The sequence below is a fragment of the Saccopteryx bilineata genome, chromosome 10 (genome assembly GCF_036850765.1).
Source record: "Saccopteryx bilineata isolate mSacBil1 chromosome 10, mSacBil1_pri_phased_curated, whole genome shotgun sequence".
Classification (NCBI taxonomy): Eukaryota; Metazoa; Chordata; class Mammalia; order Chiroptera; family Emballonuridae; genus Saccopteryx; species Saccopteryx bilineata.
In genome coordinates this window covers 45,485,886-45,498,594 of record NC_089499.1, presented here as the reverse complement: position 1 = coordinate 45,498,594, position 12,709 = coordinate 45,485,886, and the positions used below count along the sequence as shown (strand labels likewise).

Sequence of the window (12,709 nt, the reverse complement as noted above, 5' to 3'; positions counted from 1 at the left end):
GTAGGAATTGTATATTGAATATGTAAGCTATCTATATTAGCAGCTGTGCTTATTTAAAGCAGTTAAAATAAATATGCCAATTTTACTTCAGTAATAAAGAAGTAAAGGAAGGAATTAGAAAGCAAGAAGAAGAGAGACATCCAGCATAATTTCTCTTATCAGGAAAGAGATATTTACATGTGTGAAACAGGAAATGATACAAGATAGGATAGGATTAAAAATTAACTTCTGTATGATCAGGGCCATATATGGAAGCTTAGAGGGTCCTGTGCCCTCTCTGGAAAGAGGGTGCTAGTCCTGGCTGGGTTGTTGGGAAGTACGCGACGAATGAAAGTGAAAACCGGTAAAACTTTTTTAGAGAGAACTTTGTCTCAGAATTCTCAAATACCATGTGTATTCGTTGACCTGGCAGTTAGCCATGTGATTTCTAACAGGGGAAAAAAGTAAGTTAAATGTTTAAATAAATAAGTAAATAAAATTTAAAGTAAAAATAAAAGTCTGTTAAACTGCGACCTTAAATGAGATCTTACCTCATTCTTGGGAGGTTGCAAAGCAGTTAATATTAGGGTCTCTGGAACCAGATGGCTTAGATTCTTGACAGGCACTAAACATTGTGCGCTTGGGCAATTATTCCTCCCTTTCCTTACATGCATAATGGTTGACAACGTACTTACCTCATACATAGTTTTGTGAAGGTGAATTATATAATGTGTGGGAAGTGCTGAGTTGAGTGCTGGCACACAGAGCAGACAGAGAAAGTGTTCCTAAGTCTTAGCTTTTACTCTGCTAGAACTTAAGTAAGAGATAGCAACAAATAGCAACAAGTACTGCATACCAAGTATCAAGCAGATGGATGTCATTACTGATAACAGTTGCCAGGATTCTGCTGTCTTGCCTGCTCACTCACTCCAACCCCTGCTCCCCAAAGAGGTGTGGTTTGTCATTATGGATGATGGTAGTTAAAATGAGTTGCATTTCCTGAAGAAAATTCTTGATATCTCAGAATTGGGACCTGAAAATGAGCAATACTTTGTACTTGAAACATGTTCATGTTGTTTTGTAATCTGTATTTTGAAGATAGAGAAGCAGAGGCGGATGGAGCGGATAAAGCAGAAGCGGGCCCAGCTGCAAGAGCTTCTCCTGCAGGTAAAGGCTGGGATGTTTTCGTTACCTTCCCTACCTGTATTCTCCTTCTCTGCTTACTTGCTTTTTAGTTGGTGTTTGCTACATTGGGTGCCTTTGAGGTGGTGGCTAGTGGGATTGCAGAAATCAGACGGCCTCCCTGCAGCCAAGCTGTGCCGCCCACATGGTCTGCCTTTAAGCTACTTCCATGTCTCACCATCATCAGGGCCCCACAGCCGCTCATCTGCCCTGTGTGTGACTGATACACACAGTTACCTTTGACGCTTCTCCTTACTGTGAACAGAAACTGTGTGTGTGTGCGTGTGTACTCTAAACAGAAACTGTTGGGGGGGTGGTGTTTAGTCCTAATTTGCAATACCAAGAAGTAAAGCTAGTTAAATTTTAGGCACAATGATTAAAATAATATAATCTACCTTTAATATTTATTATCTGTAACAGAATAATATGCAATAACTCAATAAGCTTTATAAAAATACCAAATCTTAAAATGCATTTGTTTGGTTTTTTTTTTAATTAAATTTTACAGTGAAATAAAGATCCCTATATTTATTCTTTTATGGATAATTTCCTAGAATTTGGATGATTTAAAAAAATATAATAGAGCCTTTGTATAAAATTATGTGAGGTAAAATCACAGGGTAGATGGACTATTTTTTCTAGTTTGGTAATTATAGTTGGTGTAAAAATTTACTTTGAGCCGTATGGTAGAGCTGATTTCAATCCAATCAAAAAAGAACTTTATAAAATGAGTGTGAGAATCTTAATGCCTGTGCTTTTATCAGCAACTTATCTTTATTTAAAAAACTTTCAGTCAATCATAAAATCAACTTTCATTTGAACAATTATAGGTCAATTTTGGTGTAATCCACTTATCAGAAATAAAGATAGCAAAAAGTTACCAAATATGTATTATAGCAGGTTGTTTCCTAAAATATGCTATCCTACCCTAATGGGTAGGATATGTAAAGTACTCTTAAATAATCCAGATTTTTGTTTTTCACTTTAGAGATGCTTACATTTATTTGTTTTTCTTTTAGTTTCATGTAGAAATCGGATGGCCAAAGACTCGATTTTTTAGATCTTGCAGAGACCTGTGTCCGATCTGAGCAGGGAGCTGGGCCAGGGCAGAGGAAGAACACAAATAGAGCAGAGACTTTCCAAACTTAGGGAGCCCAGAGGTGGTGTGCCGCCCTGGTTAGGCCATTTCTTTCTATCTTTCTGTCTTTCTGTTCTGAGCCTGCTTTTCACACTGAAGGAACCCTGTAGGACCTACCTGAGGAGCTGCTGCTGGGGGAGACATTTTTATGTATTTTTTATATTGGATGTCCAAATAAGATTTTGTTTAAAGATCTTGTTCTGCAGCTTTAAATAAGACCTTCAGAGCTGGCCGTTTACTCCTATTTCTACAGCTCCCCCCTGGAGAATCCTGCCTTCTTGTGGACCTGGCCTGCCAGGTCCTCATGTCTTAACTCCTACACTGTCACCTTCTCCCCCTGGCTGTCTCTCTGTTGTTCCTGTCCCTGCAGTTAAAACTGCTGCAGCCTGACCAGGTGATGGCACAGTGAACAGAGCGTTGGACTGGGATGAGGAAGGACCCAGGTCGAGACCCCGAGGTCGCCAGTTTGAGTGCAAAAAGCTCACCAGCTTGGACCCAAGATCGCTGGCTCGACCAAGGGGTCACTCGGTCTGCTGAAGGCCCACGATCAAGGCACATACGAGAAAGCAATCAATGAACAACTAAGGTGTCGCAATGGAAAACTGATGATTGAGGCTTCTCATCTCTCTTCGTTCCTGTCTGTCTGTCCCTATCTATCCCTCTCTCTCTCTGTCTCTGGAAACAAAAAAAAAAGTAAATTAAACAAGTTGTCCCTGAACACTAATAATTTGCCATGACTAAGCTAGCTTAATTTTTTTTAACACTTAATGTCACAATTCACTGACATCACATGGCACACCTAAGTTTTACTTACATGCCACTGCCTCTTTTTTCTTAATGTGGAGGAGAAATGGTGTGAGTACAGATACCTCCAGATAGTCCAGATAGCCTACTTCTATCTATGTAGTGCTCCCTTCCAGCCCTGCACCTTGTCCAGAGCTGCTAACATAGCTCACCTAAGGCTGCCCAGCCTCTCGGATACATGCTAACCAACTTGGAGAGGAACAGAAACCTGAAGGAAATCAAAGGGCAGTAAATAATGAAATCAGTCCAAAACAAACAGGAGGGGATTTCTGTTTTTACTATCGAAATAGCATTATTTAGTTTTTACTATTCTCCTTCTTCTGAAACATTCTTGATGCTCTTAAAATGAACACAAACATATAAGAACTCTGACTTATCACTGTCTATATTCCCCTCTACAGCCCTCCGTGAGACTGTGGCCACGAAGTGAGGCAGGAAGTGGGAGTATTTCCCAAGGTGCTTTTTCTACTAGGAGGGAAGAGAAGCTAGGCAGGAGAATTTAAACGTATACCATGGACCCTCATCTGTCGCGGGGTTAGGTTCCAGAACACCCCCCATAGGCGAAAATCTCAAGTAGCGACCTTATATTTATTTATTTTATTACTTATATATATTTTAAGAATTTATAAACCCTCCCACACTCTTATAAACGTTTCCCACACTGTTACTAACTTTTCCTAAACTCTTATAAACACTTCCTATGCTCTTAAACACTTTTTTTTAACACTTTTAAACCTACATAATTTTTTTTTTAATTTTTTAAAAAAATTTTATTCATTTTAGAGAGGAGAGAGAGGGGGAGAGAGAGAGAGAGAGAGAGACAGAGAGAGAGGAGAGAGAGACGAGGGAGGAGCTGGAAGCATCAACTCCCATATGTGCCTTGACCAGGCAAGCCCAGGGTTTCGAACCTGTGACCTCAGCATTTCCAGGTCGACGCTTTATCCACTGCGCCACCACAGGTCAGGCCATAATTTTAACAACATATAAAATTCTATTTGGGTACTCACCAGTAAATATATGCTATGTATTTTATTTTGATTTAATATTTTTAATGTGTTTTAATTATTCCTTATATTTTTTTTATATTTTCAATTTTTTAGGCTAGAAAATGCTTATTTTACCACAAAATTAATTAAAATAATAAATATATTAAAATACGTATATACTGCAAAATCCCATGATATAGCAAAAAATCCCAATACAAAAATTAGATATATACAGTTTAAAAATCTTTGATACAGTGAGACCACAAAAAGTGAGCTGCGCTAGGCGAGGGACGACTGTAAATCTTTTTCTGAGTTTTACGGTTTCAGCATGTTTTTCCTCAATATTAAATGGATTAAGCAATAAATACAATATAGCCAGGTTTTTGTGTTTTTTGTTTGTTTGTTTGTTTTCTAGAAAGGGGGAGAGACAGTAAGAAGCATTAACTCACAGTTGCTTTCACTTTAGTTGTGCATTGATTGCTCCTCTTACGTTGTCTTGACTGGGGCCAAACCAGTGACCTTGGCCTTTTTTTTAAGCCAGCAACCTTTGGGCTCAAGCTGGTGAGCTTTGGGGTCGTGTGGATAATTCCTCTGCTCATGCCAGTGACCCCACACTGACAACCATGTGCTCAGAACTGGCAACCTTGGGGCTTGGAACCAGAGACGCCAGCATTCTAGGTCAATGCTTTATCCACTGCACCACCACCAGTCAGGCAAAATAACCTATTCTTTAGTAGAAGATACTAGAATATGACTTAAATAATATTTGATAATGGTATTTCTAGTAATAGTTTTTTTTTTAATTGATTGATTCTAGAGAGAGAGGAAGGGGGACAAAAAGAGAGAGAAACATCGATTTGTTCCATTTATTTATGCATTCACTGCTTGATTCTTGTATGTGCTCTGACTGGGATTGCACCCACAACCCTGGTGTATTGAGTTGACACTAGAATTGACTGAGCTAACCAACCAGGGCAGTCGTAGTTTTTTGTTTCTTTGTTTTTTGTTGGGTTGGTTTTTTGTTTTGTTTTGTTTTGTTTTTGTATTTTTCTGAAGCTGGAAACGGGGAGAAATAGTCAGACAGACTCCCGCATGCACCCGACTGGGATCCACCCAGCACGCCCACCAGGGGCCACGCTCTGCCCACCAGGGGGCGATGCTCTGCCCCTCCGGGGTGTCGCTCTGCCGCGACCAGAGCCACTCTAGCGCCTGGGGCAGAGGCCAAGGAGCCATCCCCAGCGCCCGGGCCATCTTTGTTCCAATGGAGCCTTGGCTGTGGGAGGGGAAGAGAGAGACAGAGAGGAAGGAGGGGGTGGGGGTGGAGAAGCAAATGGGCGCTTCTCCTATGTGCCCTGGCCGGGAATCGAACCCTGGTCCCCCGCACGCCAGGCCGACGCTCTACCGCTGAGCCAACCGGCCAGGGCCTGTTGGGTTTTTTTATATATATATTTTTCCAAAGTTGGAAACGGAGAGGAAGGAGAGGGGGAGGGGTGGAGAAGCAGATGGGCTTCTCCTGTGTGCCCTGGCCAGGAATCGAACCCGGGACTCCCGCATTCCAGGCCGATGCTCTACCACTGAGCCAACCGGCCAGGGCTCTTTTGTTTGTTTTTGTTTTTTACAGAGACAGAGAGAGTCAGAGAAAGGGACAGATAGGGACAGACAGGCAGGAACGGAGAGAGATAAGAAGCATCAATCATCAGTTTTTTGTTGCGACACCTTAATTATTCATTGATTGCTTTCTCAGATGTGCCTTGACCGTGGGCCTTCAGCAGACCGAGTAACCCCTTGCTGGAGCCAGCGACCTTGGGTCCAAGCTGGTGAGCTTTTGCTCAAACCAGATGAGCCCGCACTCAAGTTGGTGACCTCAGGGTCTTGAACCTGGGTCCTCCGCATCCCAGTCCAACTCTCTATCCACTGCGCCCACCGCCTAGTCAGGCAGTAGTAGTTTTTTTATAGCAATCTTTTATAGCATTTTTTGGATGCACTGTTAGGGCTACAATAAGTTGATGTTCTTTTTGTTTTATGCATTTTGAAAGAAAGAAAAATGTGCACTTTCTAGGGAGACAGCATCCAGTCATTTTAAGATAATAATCATCTTAATCTTTAGTTAAGACCCAGAGCCTACAGCAGGGGTCCCCAAACTTTTTACACAGGGGGCCAGTTCACTGTCCCTCAGACCGTTGGAGGGCCGGATTATATATAAAAAAAAAACTATGAACAAATCCCTATGCACACTGCACATATCTTATTTTAAAGTAAGAAAACAAAACGGAAACAAATACAATATTTAAAATAAAGAACAAGTAAATTTAAATCAACAAACTGACCAGTATTTCAATGGAAACTATGGGCCTGCTTTTGGCTAATGAGATGGTCAATGTGCTCCTCTCACTGACCGCCAATGAAAGAGGTGCCCCTTCCGGAAGTGCAGCGGGGGCTGGATAAGTGGCCTCAGGGGGCCGCATGCGGCCCGTGGGCCATAGTTTGGGGACCCCTGGCCTACAGTAACAGTCCTAGAATAAGATTGCTAAAACAGACAGACCGGGCGGTGGCGCAGTAGATAGAGCATTGGACTGGGATGCGGAGGACCCAGATTCTAGACCCTGAGGTCGCCAGCTTGATCACAGGCTTATCTGGTTTGAACAAGGCTCACTAGCTTGAGTCCAAGGTCACTGGCTCAAGCAAGAGGTCACTCAGTCTGCTGTAGCCCCCCTACACACACACACACAGGTCAAGGCACATATGAGAAAGCAATCAATGAACAACTAAGGTGCCGCAACAAAGAATTGATGCTTCTCATCTCTGTTTCTGTCTGTTCCTCTCTCTGACTCTGTTACTAAATAAATAAATAAATAAATAAATAAATAATTTTAAAAAAGATTGCTAAAACACAGAAAATAATTTAAATTCATCAGGGCTGGGTGAGAGAAGATGGAACCAGCTGGTGAAGGGAATTGAGTGGATCTAAGTCTAGGAGGTTTTAAAACCAGTATCTGAAAATAAATATACAGTATAAGTAAAACCAATGTGTGTTTCATGAGCAAATGGAAAACTTGAACAGTGTAAGGTCTTTCTAGCTGTGGAATCCTATGATACTTTTGTCTTATTAATAAGGGGAGGGGTCACCTTCTTTGACTTTTGAGTAAGGGTTATAACTAACAGTAGCAAGCAAGATTCAGTATGAAGATTCACGCCCTGATAGATCTTACCATCACTGCCAAGCCTCTCATTTCCTCATCTGGAAGAGACCAGGTGGGGAGCAGGTTGGATCAGATTCCAACCTGAGCCCTCAGTATCCTTGGCAGTTTGGAGGAGGACCCTGAGGGGTGAATGAGGGCCAAGTGGGCAGGGCTCAGGATGCCTGGCCCCGCTCCCACCAGCAGGGCGATGCCACTGGCATTGGTCTTAGAAATGGGTGTCTTCTAAGACTTTGTTTGAAGAAAGGGTTCTGTGGCTTTATCAAGTTTGTGTATCACTGTTTTAGAGAACCCAAAAGATATATTTAACCCTAAACTCTGAAAGGAGTCTGTGTTAGGTAAATGGGAAACATGAGTTCACTTGGTGGCACTGTCACCTCAACACTGACTCCAAGAAGAGTTGCAGGTGCCACTGGGCTCTTGCCTTGTTTCCATGGATGGCAGAAACCATGGGCTCCATTATTTGCATTTGGATGAAGTTAGACACCATTAAATATATATTTTTTTCCCTCAAAATATATTTATTGGCCCTGGCCAGTTGGCTCAGCGGTAGAGTGTTGGCCCAGCATGTGGAAGTCCCAGGTTCGATTCCCAGCCAGGGCACACAGGAGAAGCGCCCATCTGCTTCTCCACCCTTCTCCTTCTCCTTTCTCTCTATCTCTCTTCCTCTCCCACAGTCAAGGCTCCATTGGAGCAAAGCTGGCCTAGGTGCTGAGGATGGCTCCATGGCCTCTGCCTCAGGCGCTAGAATGGCTCCAGTTGCAAAGGAGCAACACCCCAGATGGGCAGAGCATCGCTCCCTAGTGGGCTTACTGGATGGATCTCAGTCGGGTGCATGTGGGAGTCTGTCTCTCTGCCTCCCCACTTCTCACTTCAGAAAAATACCCCCCCCCAAATAAAAATAAATATTTATTTATTTATTGAGTTGGCTCATTCTGATCTTTTTTATTAAATGTTTCATTTACCTATAGTTAGAAGGCCTCTTTAAACTCTCTAATTTCAAACTATTTTAAATGTGTTTATCTTAAGTCATTTAATTCTAATTCACTTATCTCTGTTAAATGAGTATGTTCTTTATATCTATCATTACAGCAAATTGCTTTCAAAAACCTGGTACAGAGGAATCGGCAAAATGAACAGCAGAACCAGGGCCCTCCAGCTGTGAACTCCACCATTCAGCTGCCCTTTATAATCATCAATACAAGCAGGAGAACAGTCATAGACTGCAGCATCTCCAGTGACAAGTGAGTGCGGAACTGAGCGAGGGGAATGCCGCTGGACTTCTGTTAACATAGTCCTGTCGTTTGCAAAGTAAAGAAGGGTGTGCTTCCTTATGTGAAGCCTCCAGGGCTGCCTTCCTTGGGGCACAGGAAGTACCTTTTCAGGATTGTTGTCAGCTACTGCTGTGTGCTCCATCACTCCCCTCACATCTAGCGCCTGGCGCTGTGGTGCTTGGACTCAGACCACTTATGCATATGTATACATGCACGTGTTCTAACTGGGGTGAGTCACTGCAGTGAGGTGGCCCCTCAGTGAGGGTCCAGCACTAGGTAGGCTTGCTTATAATTCACGATCATAGTTTATTCTGAAAATAGCTTACTTCTTTATTTTGCTGTACCATAGTTGAGTGTACTTCAGTTTATTAATGGATGAGTAGACATGAAAATGCTAGCTAGATGCATTCTCTGCTTTTTAAAAAAATATTATCTTATAACTGAAAGTTAATATTTTTGACCACCTTCAACTACTTCACCTCCCTCCTTCTCTCCATGTCTGGCAACCAGCAGTCTACTTCCGCATCTGTGAGTTGGGGTTTTTTAGATTCCACATGTTAGTGAGCTCGTTCAGTGTTTGTCTTCTCTGAGTTACTGCACTTGGCATAATGCGTTCACAGTCCATCCATGTTGTCGCAAGTGGCCGAGTTTCCTTCCCTCGTGTGGCTGAGTGTGTGTCGTTGTTTGTGTATACCCTATTTTCCTGCATTCGTCCAGCAGTGGTCACTTAGGTCACTTTCAGAACCCTGGCTATTGTGAAGAATGCTGCCGTGAGCACAGGGGTGCACATATCTTTTCAAAAGAGTGATTTTGTTTCCTTTGTATCTATTCCCAGAAGTGGAATTGCTAGATCATCTGGTAATACTTTTTTAAGGTATCTCCATACTGTTTTCTCTAGTAGCTGCACCAATTTACAATCCCACCAACAGATTTTTTGCATTTTAACTAAAATTGATGGTAATATTCATTGTAATAAGTGAAAAGTAGCAGTTTTCAATACAGAATTAATATGTGATTTATTTTACCCTTCATGAAAATAGTCTTCAGGCTACATATAACCAGATGCTTGAAATAGTTAAGGGAATAGGGTGCAGAGTGAGACAGACCCAAGTGTGGATTATGGTTCCCCCATTTAACTGCTGCAAAGCTCTTTCCTGAAGAACAAATGGGGATGATGCAGGGCCTCTGCCACTTCCCAGCCGTGTGGTGCGGATTCAATGAGATAATGCCCGTTAAGGGTTGGACTCAAAGCAAGCATTTTATAAATGTTAAATGCTGTTATAAAGGGTCAGCATGTAATTTATGAACCAACTTGAGATACATTTGAAGGCAAAAGAGGGCTCAACAGTTACATAAGTATCAGAGAGGCGTGAGCAGGCCTTCCAGGGACACAGGAACTCCTGGTCTCCTTACTGCAGGGGTCCCCAAACTTTTTACACAGGGGTCCAGTTCACTGTCCCTCAGACCATTGGAGGGCTGGACTATAAAAAAACTATGACCGCCCTGGCCGGTTGGCTCAGCGGTAGAGCGTCGGCCTAGCGTGAGGAGGACCCGGGTTCGATTCCTGGCCAGGGCACACAGGAGAAGCGCCCATTTGCTTCTCCACTCCTCCGCCACACCTTCCTCTCTGTCTCTCTCTTCCCCTCCCGCAGCCAAGGCTCCATTGGAGCAAAAATGGCCCGGGCGCTGGGGACAGCTCTGTGACCTCTGCCTCAGGTGTTAGAGTGGCTCTGGTCGCAACATGGCGACGCCCAGGATGGGCAGAGCATCACCCCCTGGTGGGCAGAGCTTCGCCCCCTGGTGGGCGTGCCGGGTGGATCCTGGTCGGGCGCATGTGGGAGTCTGTCTGACTGTCTCTCCCTGTTTCCAGCTTCAGAAAAATGCAAAAGAAAATGCAAAAAAAAAAACAAAAAAAAACTATGAACAAATAAAATCCCTATGCACACTGCACATATCTTATTTTAAAGTAAAAACAAAACAGAAAAACGGGAACAAATACAATATTTAAAACAAAGAACAAGTAAATTTAAATCAACAAACTGACCACTATTTCAATGGGAACTATGCTCCTCTCACTGACCACCAATGAAAAAGGTGCCCCTTCCGGAAGTGCGGCGGGGGCCGGATAAATGGCCTCAGAGGCCACAGTTTGGGGACCCCTGCCGTATAGCTACAGCATGGCCCATGGGCTTCACTCTCCCCTGTTTTTCCCAGTCTTTTCTCTTGACAGTGTTGCTTCCTGAATCTTTATCACTTAGAGATTCTGGGTCACTTAAATGACATGTCACCAAGGAAAAAAAAGAACAGTGGGCAGGGATTTCAAAAGTAATTAAGACTGTAGACACAATTAGAAATAGTAGAGACTGTCCTGTAGGCTGGGAAGTCCGTTTGCAGTGTTTCCTGTAGCTATATAGTTTCTTAACTTCTCAGAGATCTCATTCCTTCCTCCGTTGAAATCAGAATCACAGTATTTAATTGCTGGCTCACAAAATTTATAAATATATTCATAAAGGACCAGCCCAGTGGTCAGTAAAGGGTAGATGACGTCTGTATTGTTACTCACACTCTTGTAAATTTTTTACAAAAACCTATGTCTAGAAGAATTAACATTCTTATAAAACAGAGAATTCTAGCCAGACTGGGCGGTGGCGCAGTGGATAGAGTGTCAGACTGGGATGCGGAGGACCCAGGTTCGAGACCCCAAGGTCACCAGCTTGAGCGTGGGCTCATCTGCTTTGAGCAAAGCTCACCAGCTTGGACCCAAGGTCGCTGGCTCGAGCAAGAGGTTACTTGATCTGCTGAAGCCCCACGGTCAAGGCACATATGAGAAAGCAGTCAATGAACAACTAAGAAACCGCAGTGAAGAATTAATGCTTCTCATTTCTCTCCCTTCCTGTCTGTCCTCTCTGACTCTGTCACAAAATAAATAAATAAATAAAATTAAAAAAAAAAACACCAACAGAATTCTAGAGAGTGGTTAACATATTTTCTGGAAAAAAGGCCTATTAGAATTCTAGTTATTCTCTCTAGTCAGTCTATTTTGCGGGAATTACTAGATTCTCTTCTAAGTCTAAAAGGAGTGGCGGGAAGTCTGGGAGCCATTGGCCGGAGGGCTCTGGGTCTGCTCACTGTCCAGTGCTGCTGTTGTGTCAGTGGGCGGTTACTGACTCCCGCTCTGTCCCAGCCCTCCCCTGGGGGTAGAGGGAGGGAGGCTCTTAGAAGCTTGTAGAAGCTTGTTTTTCAAGGTAGGTCCTAAAGCCTTGTCTTTCGGTTACTGTGGTGATGCAATCGTTTCCCCTTAATTCACCAGGCGGCTTTCTCACTATGAGGATTAAATGTACCGACCTGTCTGCTTCTAATGTATGTCTGAAATCATGTCTGTGGCAGGCACCCACTTCAGATTCTTTTTTTATTTTTATTCTGAAAATTTGTTAATGTGCTTTATTCAATTTTATATACTTAATTATTTAAATGCAGCATTTTGCTTTAAATTATCATTTTTTCCCTCATCTGAGATCTAGCATAAAAAGTTTTATCCTCACATGATTTTATTTATTTACTTTTTAATGTTATTGATTGGTTTTAGAGAGAGAGAGAAAGGCAGGATGGGATGGGAGAGGAATGGGAAGCATTAACTCATTGTTTCTGGTATGTGCCTTGACCCGGCAAGCCCAGGGTTTCGAACCAGTGACATCAGCATTCCAGGCTGACGCTGTATCTATTGCACCACCACAGGTCAGTCCTCATGATTTTAATAGAGGAATTTTAGCCTGATCAGGCGATGGCACAGTGGATATAGTATCAGACTGGGATGCAGAGGACCCAGGTTTGAAACCCTGAGGTTGCTGGCTTGAGCATGGGCTCACCAGCTTGAGTGTGGGGTTGCTGGCTTGAGCGTGGGATCATACACATGACCCCATGGTCACTGGCTTGAGCCTCAAGGTTGCTGGCTTGAGCAGAGGGTCACTCACTCTGCTGTAGTCTTCCTACCCCCTGTCAAGGCACATATGAGAAAGCAATCAGTGTACAACTAAGGTGCTACAACGAAGAATTGATGCTTCTCATCTCTCTCTCTTCCTGTCTGTCCCTTTCGCGCGCGCGCTCTCTCTCTCTCTCTCTTTCTCACACACACACACACACTCACACACA

The 12,709-nt window shown here is 43.2% G+C and overlaps 1 protein-coding gene across 20 annotated transcripts in view; it reads left to right on the top strand.

The window, feature by feature from the left end:
• The window catches only part of TFDP2 (transcription factor Dp-2), a 197,132-nt gene that overhangs the window by 172,681 nt on the left and 11,742 nt on the right, over window positions 1-12,709 (top strand). For all 20 annotated transcript variants that reach the window (XM_066245216.1, XM_066245230.1, XM_066245219.1 and 17 more), the window contains 2 exons: window positions 1,078-1,146; window positions 8,379-8,530. In XM_066245216.1, coding sequence (XP_066101313.1) covers window positions 1,078-1,146; window positions 8,379-8,530 — 221 coding nt within the window. The remainder of the gene's footprint in view (window positions 1-1,077; window positions 1,147-8,378; window positions 8,531-12,709) is intronic.